The 19,482-nt window shown below is 40.1% G+C and overlaps 3 protein-coding genes across 3 annotated transcripts in view; all 3 read right to left on the bottom strand.

The window, feature by feature from the left end:
• The window catches only part of LOC310861704 (homeobox protein Hox-C10a-like), a 69,180-nt gene that overhangs the window by 19,133 nt on the left and 30,565 nt on the right, over nt 1-19,482 (bottom strand). The window contains exon 3 of the mRNA XM_083769282.1: nt 5,938-5,982. The gene's annotated coding sequence lies outside the window, so the exon portion shown is untranslated. The remainder of the gene's footprint in view (nt 1-5,937; nt 5,983-19,482) is intronic.
• On the bottom strand, nt 10,425-13,026 carry hoxc5a (homeobox C5a). The gene is made up of 2 exons (XM_083769296.1): nt 12,577-13,026; nt 10,425-11,442 (listed from the first exon to the last, which is right to left on the bottom strand). Exons 1-2 carry the CDS (start codon nt 13,010-13,012, stop codon nt 11,234-11,236), a joined length of 645 nt encoding a protein of 214 aa, XP_083625422.1. The 5' UTR covers nt 13,013-13,026; the 3' UTR covers nt 10,425-11,233.
• On the bottom strand, nt 14,345-16,451 carry hoxc6a (homeobox C6a). The gene is made up of 2 exons (XM_083769294.1): nt 15,750-16,451; nt 14,345-15,248 (listed from the first exon to the last, which is right to left on the bottom strand). Exons 1-2 carry the CDS (start codon nt 16,141-16,143, stop codon nt 14,929-14,931), a joined length of 714 nt encoding a protein of 237 aa, XP_083625420.1. The 5' UTR covers nt 16,144-16,451; the 3' UTR covers nt 14,345-14,928.

Genomic DNA, 19,482 nt, shown 5'->3' with positions numbered 1-19,482 from the left:
ACAACAAAAAAAGTGTTGTAACCTGCCGTTTCTTTCTACTTTTTAATTCTTTGTTTGGCCCAAAACATTGTGTTTATTGTCGTGATTTGTCAAGCCTCGTACAAAGTCAACTCAAATCATGACAAGTCTTTAAATAAATACTTTTTTAAATGTCTATTCACCTTTTTCCTAGGCTGTGTGTGTTCCGCTTCCTGTCGATTTGATCCAATGAAATCCAATGAAACTGGTCAGATGACCAATGGACAGGAAAAGGAGCACACACAGCCCAGGAAAAAGGTGAATAGGGAAAATGCATTGGGAATTATTTCCTGGGCCCATTGCGTCGTCATGAAAGGTGGCGGGACTGTGACGCTCTATAGTGATGCTTGTGAATCATATATCATATGTTTTGACAATTGCTTTGGCAAATGTATAAAAAAGAAAGAAAAAAATATATATAAGGTATTAGTATATTGCCATTATCATATCAAGGACCACACAGTAGTAAAAACCTAGAAGTTTCCATCACAGAAGTTGGCAGTTAAACAACAGAACATTGTCCAGCAGTGATATGCTTTATAAACCTAATTAAATAGACCAGACTTTACTGCTTCACATATATGCTTCACTGGAGGCTTGCATATAACCAACCATTGTTAAATTGAAACCACTGTAGCTCTCTCTTAACAGCACAGTCTTTCACTTCCATTGACAAAAATGAGTGCTACTGGCCATGTCTGCACCCCCCCCCCCCCCCCCCTCTTCTCTCTCTCTCTCTCTCTCTCTCTCTCTCTCTCTCTCTGGACCACGCTTTGCTATAGCCCCAGATCATTTTCAAGTATACCCAAAGTAACGTTACATTCAGGTATAGGCGTTTCCCCAAATAAATCCCATGAGATTGGTACAAAACCCTCTGTGTTAATTGAAATCATATACGTATGCCTATATATATATTTACACTCTGAGTTTAAGTCACAAAAGTTACTGCGTACACAGGCTAGGTTTCCATAGGTTTTATTATGTTTATCAGATGTCTTCATCAACGACACTTCATCTCAATACCTTCTGCTATCAGATACCTTGATGGCCAGTGGTGCTTCAGAATACTATACTATACTATACTATACTATACTATACTATACTATACTATACTATACTATACTATACTATACTATACTATACTATACGTATGTTATATATCAGATACCTTGATGGCCAGCGGTGCTTCAGAATACTTTGATAATATTTGAAATTGATCACTTGCACTTTACTTTACTTGGTGCGTTGTTTTTATTATATTATTATTATTAATTTTTTCAGTCTACAGTACACCAAGTCTCTTCACCAAATATAACAGATAAACAAGGTTGTTGACGACGCGTCACGTTCTGCATGATGCGTCGTGAGCTTGTAGATCTGTAATGTTTGGTGAATGGTCCCCCCCAGAATAGGGATGGTGGGGTTCAAGTGCTTACATGCCAAGTATAACAATTATTTTCAATCTGTCCTAATGGAAACTGATATTCTTCTCAGGTTTTCCTCATGAAATACTTACATATACCATAAGGTGCTATAAAGTGACAATGTATAAGTTATTTAGGCCTACAGGGGTGACCTGAGACAAAAATGTTTGAGGACCACTGTACTCTGTACTCTATAGCCTACTACATGGGTGCCCTAAAAGTAAATTGTGATCTACCAGTAGATCACATATAGGCTGTGCTGGTAGACCACACGACATGTCCCTAAAATATATATAATCATAAATATTGCAATACTTTGTTTTCAAGAGGGTTGCACACAAACGTCAGTAGCAGGGTTGCACACAAACGTCAGTAGCAGGGTTGCACACAAACGTCAGTATAGCATTACAAAGTTGCATACAAGAAATCCTACCCATTCTATTTCCCATTCAAAATTTGTCTTATGTAACTTATTTAAACAAAAATTTAGCAAAGGGATTATAATTAGTTTGGTCAATAGATCGAAGAAGAGAGAAGAAGAAATGCTTTCTGGTAAATCAAGTTTACCCAGGGACACTGGACTAAGCATCAGATACTTGTTTACAGCCAGGCCCTGATCATGGAGCATTTCATGGTAGTGGTTCAATGCCTTGTCCAAGGGCACTTCAACGGTGGTAGTTTTAAAGTCGGACCGCTGATTCGAACTGGCGACCTTCCAGTATCAAGACCGCTCCGCAATCCGCTCGGCCACCGCTGCCACCATCTTGTTGAACTGGTCATTTTGTAAGTGGCTCTCAAGACAAAAAAGTGTGGGCACCAGTGGCCTACTATAACTATCCCCAGACCACTGTATACTCTCTATAGCCTATACTATAACTATCCCCAGACCACTGTACTCTGTACTCTATAGCCTACTATAACTATCCCCAGACTGCAGGTGAAGGAAGCTGCACAGTAAAATCCTGTGTTCATTTGTCCATTTGTAACCCAGAGAGCGTAACTTAGTTAAATGGTCAAAGTGTACATGGGTTGAATGAGAAGAACAGCCCGTTAATGGTTATGTGTAACTCATGCTGAACCAGTGACCACTTCCCATTAGAAGGATTATTTGTTTTCCTGGGTGTTTTCTGGAGAGTGCAAGAGCTTGATTGGATTATTTAGTAAGAGGATATCACGTCAACCACACACTGTAATCTGACCTATCTTGTGTTCAAAGTTCAACATAAAAGCATGCAGCTAAATGCTCATCAGCATCTGCATGCGGTCTTTAACAGTTTGGTGCACTGTGAAATTCATCAAACGACAATCAAAACAGCAGCAGCAGCAGCAGCAGCAATAACAACAATTCTACACAGTAAAATTAAATCCCCAGTGTTAACTGCAGTGTATTGCAGTGTGGCAAAAAGTACCTCTCACTAGAGTTAATAAATGACAGAAGATGTTACAGTGTAGGCTAATAATACAGTGTAATAATAATGAAATATAGCACAATAATAATAATAATAATAATAATAATAATAATAATAATAATAATAATAATAATAATAATAATAATAATAATAATGCAGCCTATAGAGCCAGGTATGAAATGGTCACTACTTCTTTCCAATAGTCAGATAAGGAGCCACTATGGCAATCTTATCGGTCATCATGCTACGAAATTCTAGCACCGAGGTCTCCATTTCCACAGCCATAATAATTACATAATACGGTGAAAACGACGGGAAACGGTATACTTCTATGTCTTTTCCTGTGTGTACAGAACGCGCATGACATTTCTATTACCCCTGGCAAGGATGTTAGAGGCGTTTTATAGAGCAATAAAAACCGTAAATCAGTCACTTTTAAACGACCTCTACGGTCCTGCGTGTTTTACAGGGTCTGACACACATAGTAGCCACACACACAGACGGCATCGCAGACAGACTATAGGCCTAACTATAGAATCCATGAATACTCTGCACTTTGCGACAATGTTATTGCACACCGCAAGTGCTTTAGACATAAGCTATATACGCACGACACCGACGCAGGCTATGCAATGGCAATATGCAGTATATCAGGGGAAGGCGAGCAGCTATATGAGGAGGTGGGAGAGGAGAGGACTCGGAGAGAGAGGGGTCCGTTGGCAGGCGAGGAATTTCAGTCGCCCATGTATTCCTGTAGAGACGTATTTGCGATTATTTGTACTACACAAATTCGGTTCTACAGGGTACATATAGACAACTAATGTGTTTAGCGTTCGGACCTGCAAGGAGGAAGAAGATGATCTCTCGGTCGGACGTGCTTATATAAGGACGCCATAATAAAGCATGTGTTTGTGTACAGAAACAACAAAGTCATAAAATAAACAGCAAACACAGCGCCTTATGCTATATATAGTCTCATCATGTCATGCAGGCTTCCAAGAAAAAAAATGCTATAGTCTACAGAACAGGTAATGCTACTTTTTTTTTATACTCACATGACTATCTGGAGGTTTAAAAAAAATGGTAGCAGGCTATGCACGCGCACACACACGTACACGCACGCGCACACACGCACACACACACACGCGCACGCACGAGACTGCGTTGAGTAAAGGATAAGGGGGCTCTTTCAGTCTTTCTCCAGATTCAACCCCTGCCTTTGAGTTTGAGGTGGCTCTATATATATATATGAATATTCAGTCACAAACACAGAGAATACAAAAGGACGGCGTGACAGCACAGATGAAAAATAAGTTTCCATTGTTCCCAACGATTTCTTGTGCCTTCTATTACCATACTGACCGCTCGGTAACCTTTCTGCCTGCCATCCTTAGCAGCTAATGAGAAAAGCCCGGGTGAAAAATGTAATATCAGACATGTGACCTGATTCAATGTTATTAAAAACAGCAAACATGCTCAAATGGTGAATCAATGGAATTGATTATGGTGCAAAATGCACGTGGGAATTTCGAACGCCTTATACAAAAGAGAAAATAAAACATTATATTCATATTTAGCATGCATGTTCTTGTTCTGCGTGTGACTTCAACCGATTTTTTTCTTGATTGAGAGCTAGATCAATTTTTAGGGGGGCTAACGAAGATGCAAGACAAATAAAATAATACTATAGGCTATGGAATGGAATTGTATCCATCTATAACTCCACGTGTAACCTATTAGATGGTTTGTATACACCGACGAGTTAAATAAACACTCGGGATTTCATGGTGTATATGTTCATTTAAATTTTCTACATTCTCTAAATATATATGCTCGATTTTTCCTCTCCCTTCTTTTCTTTAATTCAACCCAACAACAGTATGAAAGAGCCGCATGCATACATGCACGGCACGCATGCATGCACGCCCCCCCCAAACTCCCCTCGCGCCCCGCCATGCGTGCTCTGGCGCGGACGCATTTTAATATTAGTTAGACAGCCTGACCCGCGTTTCACCCCTCGCGTTTGACTGCTTCCAATAGTTCACTGCCAAGCATTATTGATGGGGAAACAGCAATGAATTCTTTCTCCCCACAAATGGCTTTCAGATCCCTGCACCTAGTTCAATAACTAGTTATAATGTAGAAGTGCAAAAAATGAGGCCCTCGGGCGGACTAATTTGATGTTTCATTTGTTCATTTGAGGAATAGTTAAGCTTTTCCCTTTCCTTGCAAACTATAACAGCTATACAACCGTGTTCACATATGTACAAATGCAAACAAAATAAATCAGGAGAAAACCCACATGCTGTTGTGGGTCTGACCTGGCATGGCGGTCCATAGTTCCTAATTTGGAACCAAACAATTTGGCTTATAATAGAGTTTTACAGCAGTATAGACTAGAGTATCCGGTTGAAATGTTTAGAATAAGCCTTTATATAAAATGCATTGAACAGCCTTTACGCCTTCACTCTGAAAAATGGTAAGGATCGAAAGTAAAAGGTTTGAATGCAAAGCAAGACCACAAGAGTGGTTGAAGTTCGAATCCTCCACCACCAAAGCATGCAGTCTTCATACGGAACCATGGGTGATCGATAGTAGGCCTATACTTAACGCAGGTTATTGGGTTGAGTTGGCAAGTCAATTTAGCCTCGAGACTTGTACAAATGTAACCAAATGGGTCCACTCCATTTGGTTACACGTGTGCACTTAAAGGGTTACAAATGGATAAATTAACACGTGGTAGCCTATTTTACCTGCCGTTCTTCAAAGGATGGTGCATTGCAGCCTATATACAGCAGCATCTAAAATCTATTGAAGTTCACCATGCAACGTCCGATTAGAATATTATGCATGCTCTTCCACTGAGGCGAAAAATGACCTTGAGACTGAACTGTGATGCATGTGAATAAACTGGAACGACTAACGAAATGTGCTGCAAAGATGAGGCATCAATAGCCACGTTGTCACCTAAGCCAGATGTTTGTATGCCTATAGCCCCTAATCAAACACTTAATGATTCCCTCTAAATGCAGGTGTTGTGTGGTGCACGGGAGAGTTAATATGTTGGCGTCGGACAGCACACTTACTGATGAGTCCCAGATCGCACTCATTTTGCCCCGATGATTTTTTTCCTGAAAAATAGAGGGGAAAGACGAAATTAGATCAAGAGTGTCTCAAATATATAAGTTAAAAATAGGTCTTCTCTCAGCCCAGCCATTCTAAAAATCCAAATGCATGCGAAATACCGAGGTGAGGACTTTAAATTTAATTCCAAAATAATTTAATCTACAAAGTCTTGGAAAGTATAATTCGATGTTGATGTTATATTCTATTAGAACGAATATAGTACATTAATATGCCATAATTATTTGCAGAAACAATGCAGTAAGCTAGTCTTTCTGAACATATAAACGGTTCATTTATTTAGTTCAACAATTGTCTTAATTTTTTTGAGTATAGGCTATAGCCAGCCTACGCTCCCTAATGTCTGAAAAGAAAATGAAGACATGCTCAAATGGCGAAAATCAATACGTGATTTCATTATAAATCATTTCATTTAAAACTTCGACGGTATGTTCAAATGGAAAATAACTATTTTGGGGGCATTGCGTCATTATTTCACCCTAATGATCCCCTGTCCTCTCCCCTTGCCTCTGATCTCCCCTAGTGTTATCTAGCCTAATTGAAGGGATTGAAGCGCCCTAGAAAAAGGTGTGACAAGTGTGGGCTCCTGCAGAACTGGGACTGAGGAGAGGAATTTAGGACGGGTCATTTTTAGACAGTTAAAAACTAAATTTACAAGCATTTGGTATTTCCTTGGGCGAACGTTCTATGAATAGAAATCCCATGGACCTCAGCACTCTGGAATGATAATAATGAGTGAAATTGCGACTTTGTCCTCCTAACATTGGGAATTAATTAATTCGAGTTAGTCTTAAAAATAAAAATAAAGACTATACACGACATTATGCAATAGGATTTTAAGCTTCATATTCGGACACCCTGTCACACAAAGGGAAGTGTGTGCTCACCCGGAAATGACCTCTGTTGATTGAATAATGACGATGTCACTTCCACAGGTCAAACAAAATAATTGAACAGCAGAGAACTATACAATGGCGCTAGAAAGTTGGATGACTTAAGTGAAACAACAATACATATTCACTGAAATGTATCCCCGCAAAAAGCAGATGTATTAGGGCTAATAAAGAAACAATAAACAATATTCAACTTCCATCACAAAATGCGAGTGCCAGAACAAACCACATAAATATCTGCATTACATAAAAGCTATAGCCTATATCATATTATCCTGACCTCACATTACACGTTAATACTATCATGTTTCTTTAACTATGTCATCTTCTCATATAGGGAGACTTTTGATCCTGCATCCATACCTATATATATGAGCATGCATGCCAAAGGAACTAAATGAGTCTGATCCAAAGAACACAAACCCAGGCAGAAAACACATTGCCCCATGGGGGTATTCCCCTCACAGGAGCGTGTTACACAGTGCCCCCTATTGGAAGTGTATAGTTTATCACACCCCACACCTGAAAATCATCCTATTCTAAGTGAACTCTTGGCCTGCATGCATCCTGAGTGCATCAGCCAGTGTTGTAGCCTTACTAGCCTATAAGTAAATAGCAGATCTACAAGCTCACAAAGTGTCATGAAAGTGTTGCATTGTGAGCTTGTATATCTCCTATTTACTGAGTATACTAGCACACATCTTAGTATAAATCAGAGTGACAGCTGATAAGCAATTTAAGGTACCTAATATTTTCCATATGGCTGTCTGTTAAGTATCATGGGAACAGAACCTGCAACCCTGGTATACCACTTGTTCTATATCAATTAAGCCACATTGAACCAAAGATGTATATGCGACTGCATGCCATTTGCAGCTTCATGCATTGATTAAGAAAAGATGGCATTTGTAAGCTCAATTGCTTTCCGAGACATATAGGCTATTAAATGAGCAGCCCCCCCTATAGAGCAACAGAAAACTATTGAGCTTATAAAATGCATATAGCCCCATCAGTCTTTGAATTGATCAATTCTGTAATATCTATGTCCTCTTGTCAGGTCAACAATCATCAAGCAAGGACAGTAAGGGTGGTTGAGAATTCAATATCTATTGGAACAATGCATTACATGGAATAACATACAAGGAAAATATGCATAAGCGGTCGTGTCTCATGTCAACAAGAAAATGTAACATTATTTCAGCATTTGAAGTAGTTTTCTGGGTGGATTGGGGTTGAATGTGTAATTCTCCCATGCAGTACATAAAATAAATGGAATTCATATAGCCTAGGCCTATAGCCATGGCCACTTCTCTCATCACCCAATACAAACTTTTATCAAAGTAAAAAAAAACGTTTAAAAGTTATAGGCACTGTCAATAGAAATGTGAAATTGAACTTTTGAAAGTGCAAATATTTTCCAACCCTTCTGCAACCATATATTGCACAGCACAGCACAGCAATACATAGATTGAGGCAACACACTATTTCAATGTCAATTCCAGCTATACTGAAATCAAACTAACTCATCCCCTTCCTATACTATACTGTCTGTTGTACTCCAAAAGAAATGGGCCATGAGTTCTCACTCAACACTTTACACAGGTGTGTGTGTGTGTGTGTGTGTGTGTGTGTGTGTGTGTGTGTGTGTGTGTGTGTGTGTGTGTGTGTGTGTGTGTGTGTGTGTGTGTGTGTGAGACAAATGCCAAATGAGTTTTGCTAAAGCTGCCGTTGAATTTTGATTTTCCACACAATCCTTTTTAGCAAAGGCTTTCTTTCTACAGAATGGACCATAGCCATGCATGCAAAACAAACTGTTGCAACACTTGGACTCCGGTCTCTCAGGCGTTGTCAAAATGTTTAATGAACATGGTGTTGTCTAATCTATAACGAACGAAATAAATTAGCTTATCAAGCTGCAATGCATGCATAAACATATAAACATCTGCGGATATATATTTTTGCATGCTTGTTGTTGATTTAATTGACCCCAAATAGTATTAGCTATAGTATTGTTTTATTTGTTATTTTAGATGAAAGATTCTTCCATGTTAATAATAGCTGCAATACAAAAATCGGCAGGCCTATACAATTGCATAAACACGCAATCATTAGGTGCATTTAATTTGATAGCCTTGCATGCTGATCAAAATCGTGTGACTCTGAAGACAAAACGGAAACAACTATTTTTACATGACAATATATAAAAGCGTAAAATAACGGAACCGTTTGAGGTCTGTGGCCTAAGCTATTGGGTAAAGTTAAAATAGCACTTACTGCTTACAGCTCCGATGCCCCTATACACGTTGCGGCCCGGACCACTCGACTAACCCACACTGAGTCCGGAGAAAGGTACTGCACCCTCACTGCCACAAAGCCCTTTCTTCCTCAGATAAGGGGATGCCGGCAGCTGCGATTCCGGACAGTTAAGATTATATATGATGTGTATATATCGAAGGTTTGTCAGCTCTTCCAGGCCATAAAACCCACTTAAATGACACCACGTGCTTCCTATGCACCATTCACAGGCCCTGCTTGAGGCAATTGACATAAGTAACCTTGTAAACTTTAAAATACGCTAAAAGAAAGACATACAAAAACGGGTTTCTATACATTGTCCCCGTAAGGTTAGGCCTAACAGTGCGCAGAGAAAGTGCACTCTGCGGTATATAGCAGCCAGTTCTCTAACTGTCATGGAGGGTCTAAGCTATTAGTTTGAGAGGTGAGTTGATTTTTATTCTCTTCAAGTGCTGCTAACAAGGCTATACAAGGGCTGCATGCTCTGCAAACATAGGCTACACTACAAATAGCACCGAGTTTGTATAGGCCTAATGACTGTTACTTTAATTACAATATAGCTCGCAGGCAGCGTCAGAGATCAGAGAAATGTCATGAAGTTGCCATATGGCCGTTGGCCTGGCTGTGATGACTGGCGCGTCGTCAGTCCGCGCCACGGCCACAGGAAACCAAAGTTTTGCATCAGTGTTGTGTTGTGGGGAGAATGTTATCACAGGCTTATGGTCTTTCCTACCCTAACAAAACAGGAAACGAAGTGTGTCTGTGGTGGCGTGGTGGTGGAGACGGGGCAATAAAGTTTTATTAGGGCCTTAAACTTTAATGTGTGTTTGTCAGTCAAGAAAAATGCCGTAAATTTTCGACAAGCCGCATGAATGGAGTTGGCCTTGCCTGCGCCAGATTTAACGTAGCCTTGATGACACGATGATAACAGAGATTACTCATTCATTGCATTGATACAGTCAGCAATATATAAACACCAAAAAACCGACGACAATAAACAATAAACTCATCAGCAAGCACGCATCGTGTTTTAGGTATAAAACGGTATATTAGTAAGTAATTAGACCGCATATAACCCATGCGCTGTGATATGATGTCATGAATTTGCTGCCGAATAATTAGCAAATGTAGTGTCTATAGTGTAAAATTAAATAAAATGTAAATGGGTACACATAAACACTGGAAAATAATTTAACTTGTCAAATTTTATTGATTACAATCAACAAATGTGCTGTTCAATTTATCTATAGGCCTCGTGTAACTCAGGCACAGTATACAAGCCCCATCAAGGCGAAGTATAGTGGCTCCTCCATTTGTACATTACAACAATAAAATGCACATACAATTGTCGAACAATACATTGTAATTTAGATTCACATTGGCATTGGAGATGATTTCATAATATGACCACCAATAAAAAGAAACTCTCTCACAATATATACATTGCAACGTGACTAACCAACTTGTATATGGACTGCAACACATTAGATTAAAAAACAAAACAAAAACATTGTTTTACAAGTGGAAAACGAACTGTTGCCTATAGGACAACTCACCACCACATGATTTTGGGACCATTAGGCTTGGAGAAATATTAATGTTTTGATTTGATTTGTTTTACAACAGCTCCATCAAATGACAAGGGGTTATCAGTCAGCCTGTCGTCTTGTCCTAATCTGACAGCACATAATATTAGAGGCATGTGTACTGTATATTAGCCCTTCCATGCACTGCAATAAGCTAACAAAGAGTTGCAGCATGTTGGACCCAAACTCCCCTCAACCCATGGCCCCTGGTACCCTACATGCAGTAAAGTAAGGTTATCATCACATGGGCAGCAAATTAATTTAGAAATGTAAACCGATTGATCAAACTGAGTGATATTCAATACATTAGATCCCAAACTGCAGCAACTGACACATAATTGGTGATGAAGCACGTAGCGCCGTGTCATGATGTCATTGCTCCTAACAGTTCATCCGGAGGTCAGGCAACGCTCCGTGCACACAGTGTGGGATATGGTGCACCACCGTTCGGTACATGCATGCGCTTATTCCTTCACTTTGATCTTTGAGTCCTTCTTCCACTTCATGCGTCTGTTCTGGAACCAGATTTTGATCTGCCTCTCGTTTAGGCAGAGGGTATGGGCGATCTCTATGCGCCTGCGGCGACTGAGGTACCGGTTGAAGTGGAATTCTTTCTCCAACTCCAGAGTCTGGTAGCGGGTGTAACTGGTTCTTGACCGTTTACCGTCCGATTCTGGAGTGGTATTAAAATCGGTTAGCTTGCAGTCTCACTCACCAAAAAAATATGAAACAGTGTATTATCAATTAATGCGTGATATGTTGTTATAATAATGCATAATGAAAATGCAAGGAGATAAACAGGGCAAAGAAATGATAATGAGTTGGCCTTTATGGCTACTAAAACTCTGGGCCTGAGACTGCATGCGCATTCCGCGTGAAGAAAGAAAACACATGTATAAAAATATATATACATTTATGGTACCCAAAAAATGGTGAGAAAAATGAAGGCACTGGTTTTGCTTGTGATTATAACAGGATTCCTTCCTTGGTTTGTTCGAGTACTGACATGCTAAGCGAGGAGTGAACAGGCCCAAGTTTGCTGAACTTAATATTCACAGAGAGTCATATACATGTTGGCTCACGAGGAGGCAAAACTTAAGTATTTTCTCGAAAACGGGGACAACGTCTGCATGTCTGTAAGTTATAGCCATGTCTCACTGTAAAATCCTGGGTGTTCATGTGTACTATCAATGGAATCAAATGGAGCCCCATTTGGTTCCATGTGTATAGGCTATACGCTCTGAGTTTAACACTGAGATTTTTTTTACTACATGTGTAGGCAACCAGTGGTTCCAGTTCAATAACAGCATGCCTATTCAAAAGCTTTTCGAGGTGAAAAGTTCATGATTGGGTCAGGGCATTGGTTTTTCCCAGAGTTCAATTTAAGGCTAAACCTCCTCTCAAACACAGCCTGCAGGAATGTAATATATGGGCTAGTGCTAGTTTGACTAAAAAAGTATGTAGAGTAGCCTATAGCTCGACAGAAACCAATATTAGAACATTAATCTATAGGAATATTATTTCATAATTGTATCACATTTTAGTTCTCTTATCCAATTATGCAACCATAAATCTCCGCGCAGATCACCTCTTCACCATAACAGAACAGGTTTACGAGCAATGGATGCCTTTGTCATAAAATTTATGACCGCGAGTTTTTATTATTTCCTGCGTTTGGCCTATAAAACTCAAGAGGAAAAAATGGGAATGGGCAAAAGAACAGTTGCAGCGAAAGAGAGAATGGGGCGAGGCGGCAAGCATCTTTTAAGTCGCACTTTTTTAGGAAAACAAAATAAGCTAACTTTACCGTGGCTCATGTGTAGTTTTGTCATCCAGGGATAAATCTGTGGCCGCTGTTCACTGTCTTGGTGCTGGTTCAAATTCGTATGTCGTTTTACCGCCTGCGTGTTCTCGACTTTCCTTTCGTTTTCTTCGGTGTTGCTGTTGCCGTGCTTGGATTTTTCGCTCCGCTCCATGTCTCTGTCAATCCCTGTTCCATGCAGCAGCCCATTGCTGCCGTAGTTGAGCCCACTTGCGTCCACGGAGCTGCTGGAGACCATTGTTAGCGGTGGTCCTGACGGCAGAGGAATATCCGTGTTGCCACGCAGGCTAGTTTTCATCTCTTCCCGTTCGAGCAGAGAGGTCGCGGGGACTGGAGAAGTGAATATTCCGCTGACATTAACACCCTCATAGTGGCTGGACTGACGCCCAGCTAAAGAACCACAGTTATCAAAACTAAACATTGTGTTACAAGAAGTTGTCTCGCTTGTTTGCCTGAGAATGGGATTGTTGACATAAGAGCTCATTTTCAAGTATTGTCTGTAGTTCCTTTTTTTATAGAGAGGGCTGGAGTTTATTTATCGGTTGTTTCGTTGTTTTGTTGATCATTGCTTTTCTTGGTAGCCCTTAGGAAATTCCGAGCTGTCTGTCCTAAAAAATAATCCACGATTTATAGGTGGGGTAGGCTATGGTATCTTTTTTTCCCCTTGATTCGACGTGCGCTGCCCAAATATGGGGTATTTGTAGGATCACGTGCAAATGTTGGCCAGTCATAAATTGGCTTGATACTCAATGGGGATATTGATGAATAGGAGAAACGTGTCCGGTAAACTTTGAGCTGTTGGTTGTTGAGGACCATGCAGAGATCTTGGCGAAAAAAGGGCAAGACAGTAAGACAAGAGCGTCATCTGGTGTCTGGTATGGGGCAGGGCGGTCATGGATGTCTGTATGCATGGCTCTCTCAGCCTTGGCCGCGTGTGCGTGGCGTGCCCCACACATGATGCGGTATCAATGCATACCCACATCAAATGTCAAAGAAATCTAATAAACATAACCACAACAACAACAACGACATCAACCACAATAACAATTACAAGTATTGTTATTATTATTGTTATTATTAATATTTTTATGATGACACGTAGATCAGCCATAATAAATACACCACAAGCTGATGCACTGCATGGGAATTGCTACATAATTATGCCTACATTGGTACCTATATAGTCTAGAAAACCACACGGGTGTTTGAAAATACACTGACAATAACTATAACCCATATATGTCACGATTTAAATGAAACTGATTGCAGTTTATCATTTAATCCAGAAGGTTATAGGGCTTTAGCATGGCCACCATTGCTAATAAATACACGTGCCCTTCTCTTATAAATATTTGTACACAGAATAATTATTTATTGTACCTACTACTATACGGATATGGATAATTTTGCTGGACAATAAAAAACACTCCACGTTGAGTGAAGGGATAAGTGGTGTAAGCCACCCCACTTTATACGGTCATCTGTGTCATATTAGGAAGTGCACAGACCCAAGAGGACAAGACGAGGGCGAAAGTTTTACAAATATTTTATTCCATGATACACAATTATGACAAAAACATGAATTTGTAAACCCAAACAAAAGTGAAATATTACTAGTGTACAAATCTCACATAAGGAAAGCCTATTGTGTTTCAAAATGGTCAAAAAAAGGAACTAAGCGCAGCGTTATGACGCGTCTATCAAAGCGGCTAAATACACATACAGTAAGTCCTCACAGGATTTACATAATAGAGTATTATTCTGAATAATATATACAGGCATTTCAGTTGTGTGTGTATTCTATCCCGTGCAACTTCCAGGATTATGCAAGACACTTTCTGCGGACGTTTTCAAGTACTATATACATTTATACTGTGATAAAATAAGTGTGCGTCCGATCCTTTTTCCTTCATATGTGGAATGTTAATGGAAATGTTTGAGTTAAGCCTGGCATGGCAAACACTGTATAGTTTCTGAGGTGATTAAAGTGATAAAGTTTACAGTGATGGATGGTGTGTGGGGGTAAATATAGGGTCTCTGCTTTCATTTTGGGGATATGTTGAAATTAACACTTTTTTCTCTCTTTCCCCACAACACAAATGTGACATGTCAAATGAAAATTCATTCTGCGTGTCCCCGACCCCATGTCCGGATATTTCATGGTCCATTCTTTTGTGTACAAAGAATCTGAGTTTCTAGTAAAGTCTCGATGTGATCGATATGGAGATTAGTGGCAGAGCGGCAAGGTAACCATCATGCAGTGAAGTCTCTGGTCCATAGATTGTAATAGGTAGTTATGTTGGGCATAATATCTCGTATTTGTTCTTTTTTAAAATCTCATTCTTTTTTCTTTTCCTCGTCTTTGCCTTCCTCCGCACCGCTCGGCGGTTCCTCCTCTTGAGAGACTACTGTCTCTCCTGTCTGTTCACTCCCAGTCACCGACGTGGAGGTCAGATTACTCTCCTTCTTCCATTTCATGCGGCGGTTTTGAAACCAGATTTTGATCTGACGTTCTGTTAAACAAAGCGCGTTCGCTATTTCGATGCGTCTGCGCCTAGTCAGGTAGCGATTGAAATGAAACTCCTTCTCCAGCTCAAGTGTTTGGTAGCGAGAGTAGATCTGACGTCCCCTGCGCCTGTCTGACCCGTAGCCGACTCCTGCAGGGAAGCAAATGAGATACAATCAGGCCAGTCATTTATTAACCCAAATTACACAGTGCCATCACGCTTTGATATGAAATAAATTGGTTTTAAAAGCTTTTTCATGGTGTATAACATAGTCATTTGAGGCCAGTTAATAAAACTTTCTTTGCCTCAAGGGAATCAAAGTCGATGTATGTCATAAATCTATGACGTAAAAAAAGAAGAAGACATTTTTAAGACAATTCTATAAGCACCTCATTTGTTTTAGTATCTCAAATAATAACGTCGATATTAACAATGAATCTGTCAAATGCTGTTGAATTTGACGGTTCTCTCTTGATCCTTTCTTAAAACGAAAGTTGTTTGTTTGTACATGAAAGGGCCTATGGAGTATATCTACGAAGTGAGGGAATACAGTAATGGTTTATGGGGCCATAAAAAGTAACTTCCTCTCTTGGTAAGACATATCGTAAAACTGGCCCATTTCCTTAATTTATTTGTCGTAGTAAAACTCACCGCTGTGTGAGTTCATTCGCTGCATCCACGGGTAGATCGGGATGTTGCTTTTCTGGTCTTGAGCTCCTCTGGCTTGATCCAAACTGTACTCTTGAGCAATGTGGCTCTGTGTACTGAGTCCCATGTTTGTTTGCCTGCAACTGGGGAGCACGTCCTTGTCTTGAAGAAATACATTTGATCCATATTCATACTGTGCCCTGCCAGACCCAAACACGACATTGTCTTGAGGAGAGTAGAAAGGTGCATATATCCGATTTTGGGTCACAGCAGCACCGTACGACGAAAAATGTCTGACGGTGTCATAGGTGGTGGAGTTTAGGGGCACATTGGGCAAAACGTCTTGACCACCCGATAAATGGCAGGAGAGCGACGGGTTTGCGAAATACGAATTCATACCTTGTCCTGTAACCCTCTCTTTAACTCTCCCCACTTCTTTATCGCTCTCTTTTCAATCTCCTCCTCAGTAAATCTTCTCTCCTTGTCTGCCAACCCAACCACACCTTATTTCGAAGATCTTCTTTTCCACTTTCTTTTGCTTCTCTCCAATAGCCGTAGTCTACTTTCAGGGATTCAATATTATTAATTTCCAATCTCCGGTAAGACGCACAAACCCGAGTGTTATAGCTGAGGCTTGGCTCCGTGAGAGACAATATGACAACGTCAGCTGACCGTTCTCCACCAATTGAGAGCCAGGAGTCGAGGAGAAACTGTAGCTTTTAGCTCAGAGCTACATTAGTGCTAAAATGCAGATAAACACAGCGTTGCTTCCTACTTCTGACTAACAGACCACAGCCCCCGTAACCCAATGAGAAAGTAGAGGCTAAAGGTCGGTCGGTAGGACAGTCAGTGATATATTTAAAATGGGAAAACTGCCAAAAATGTTGGCTCATCTCATTCAACTGGAATATTCTGCAGGGATTCCACAGTAGAAATATGATCAGAACCAGAATGGAAACATTAGGTTAACTCCAATGTTATCCCACAAGGGATATTATACACATCAGGGAACGTTTATTTGATGTTTTTTTAAACATATTTTTACCTGTCTGTGTGTGTGTGTGTGTGTGTGTGTGTGTGTGTGTGTGTGTGTGTGTGTGTGTGTGTGTGTGTGTGTGTGTGTGTGTGTGTGTGTGTGTGTGTGTGTGTGTGTGTGCGCGCGCGCGCGTCCCTTAATTTTACAACACCACCGTTAAAATACAATAAATAAACAGGTCCACCGGGGACCAATAACTAGGCTATGGGGTGGATTGTTTGCACCGTGCACAGCGCACTAGCCTACCCTAACTTTGAGTGATCATTCAAATGAACAAGCATTTTGGTGTTTATCCCACCAATGTAAACGATTTTCTAACATTCTTTTAATGTTTACTTTTTTTTAAGTGTCTAGTAATTGTATTATATGGCATGTGAGCAATTATCATGCCTTTGCACTGAACTGGGGGGAGGGGGAGGTGGTAAGAATGCGTTTATGGTCTCTCTCTTCTGTGAGAGCAATAAAACAAGTGAGGTTCCCCAGCTCACCAACAACTAACTGCAGCAAACCCTGCAACAGCGATAGCAATCTCAAGGGCTCAGAAATGAAAGCAGTGCACTGCAAGTAGGGGAATAAACAAAGAGGGAGAGAATCGCGCACACACAGGGTCAGTCGACACATAAAGAGGCGCGTTTGAGAAGATATTGCTGCCACCTTCTTGAAAAAGTCCAATCAGTTATGCGACTGTCCAACCCACGTCAGACAAAAGCCTTAACGGGCCAACTCAACACGCTGTGGTCCACTAGGCTGATTGGACACAGGTACCGTCTTTTCAATACTATAGTAACACACTGTTCAGGTATGGAATCTCAATGTGAAAGGTGTGCGTTCTCAAAAATATGTGACACGTTAAAATACGTATGCGATGATCCTCGTTCTGCGCAAAATTATTCCATGGCATTCCTTTGACAGCGGAGGGAAATGGAACTAATAATTATCTCAGATGCAGTTAAACGATGGGTTTGAACACGACTAGAGAGGTCTTCCTGTAACCATGGGACAAAAGCAAAGAGCTTATTCGATGAACTGCAGTATATACAATATTAATTGCAAGGTAAGGCCACAGTCCATAGAACACAGTAAACTGGATATGTTTTTTCCCCACGTATTTGTTTAAAAAAAAGCAAAAATAGTGTTTTTTATGACCTTTAAAGACAGTCATATTAAATTTGAAATACAATTCGCAACACTTGACAATAATCGAAGCTTATAATTTTCACTGCCACATTTATCAGGCCATGTATGAGATTATTAATCAATACCGTATAGAAATTGTCTGGCTTTTCTGCTCAAATACTGTCGATGTGTATACTGCCTACTGGTCCACTGAATTGATTTCTTCAATAGGGTGAATCCCTGCTGCCTATACGTGCAACACTGCTTGGTCTGTTGTTTCGGATCCTGAATAGCCCATAAAATGACAAGAACAAAGAAAGAGGAAGTAATTTGGTGTAATAAAAGTTATTCGTGGTGGCCATATGTGACTTCGACGTGGCACAGATTCGTGCCAATAAAGCCCAAACGTCAGAGACTGTACATAATGTTATGTATAATATGACTTCATGGGAAATGTTACATTTGGTGTATTATTATTACTGCATGGGCTAGTTGTAACGTTGTGACGAACACAACACACACACACGCGCACACACACACACACACACACACACACACACACACACACACACACACACACACACACACACACACACACACACACACACACACACACACACACACACACACACACACACACACACACACACACACACACACACACACACACGCAGAATACTTCTATATAAAGCAAGTTACATTTCTTTAATAAGTTCGTATACATTTTCCTCCTTGTACGAAAGAGAAAACGATGATTGTGCATGCACCTCATACAGCTTTCCACAGCTGTTTTGTTTAAAAAAAAATCATTATTAGTTTGAATTCCAATAAAAAACTGAAATTAAAGCATACAAAACAAATTGTTTCGAAAAACACAAATTTTGTCTTATACTGAAGTGACAGTCACAGCGCATGGCCATAATTTGAGGCAACATTGTTTCGCTTCAATAAGTCTTTTAACACAGCACCTTGTAAAACTCGTTGATTGAGGCATACTACATACTTGAGGCAGATCCCCGTCTATTTAGTATCTTGACAGGAAAAATATATACATTAAAATAGGATTTAAATAAAAAAAGAGCAGGAAATATATAACTTAAATGTATATTTTGAGGTAATTAATAGCGGGGTTAGAATCCGTATGTATATGGTACGATTCGTGGAATCTGGCCTATAAATAACGTGGCTGAACAGTAAGGTCGAGGCTGTATCTGTTTGAGGAGAGTAGGAATGCAAAAGAAGTTGCACTAGTGTGCAGGAGTAGAAAGCTCTTTCTCTCCCATGTGCTTTTTAGTGTTTTATTGCAGCCCGCGAGACAAATCACATGCGGGCTTTTGAGGCAGGGAGGAAAGCCGTTTGGTCCACGTTTCCAGACAGCTTGAGAGTACAAATATTGTGTCTAGTAATTCCCCGTTATATTTATGAACAATGGGAAACAACCTAACATTAATATCCATGACGTTAACAGCCAAAATTGTATAAGACCAAAGTGAATTATTAACAATATATCAATGACAGTGGAAATTCCTTTAATTTGTATGTGCGCCAAAGAATATTTAAAGCGTACATGTGTCTATTAAAACA

The sequence above is a fragment of the Protomyctophum parallelum genome (assembly GCF_964188405.1).
Source record: "Protomyctophum parallelum genome assembly, chromosome: 7".
In the NCBI taxonomy this organism is placed as follows: Eukaryota; Metazoa; Chordata; class Actinopteri; order Myctophiformes; family Myctophidae; genus Protomyctophum; species Protomyctophum parallelum.
The sequence above is the reverse complement of the archived record's forward strand: the minus strand, read 5'-3'. Positions and strand labels throughout refer to the sequence as shown.

What these genes read in the sequence shown, in the direction of transcription:
- hoxc5a (XM_083769296.1), bottom strand. Translation starts at nt 13,012, where the DNA reads ATGTTTAGTTTTGATAACTGTGGTTCTTTAGCTGGGCGTCAGTCCAGC. An exon ending in AAAACTACACATGAGCCACG is followed by an intron (nt 11,443 to 12,576) that starts GTAAAGTTAGCT and finishes ATACCACTCCAG; the next exon opens with AATCGGACGGTAAACGGTCA.
- hoxc6a (XM_083769294.1), bottom strand. Translation starts at nt 16,143, where the DNA reads ATGAATTCGTATTTCGCAAACCCGTCGCTCTCCTGCCATTTATCGGGT. An exon ending in GCGAATGAACTCACACAGCG is followed by an intron (nt 15,249 to 15,749) that starts GTGAGTTTTACT and finishes GCTTCCCTGCAG; the next exon opens with GAGTCGGCTACGGGTCAGAC.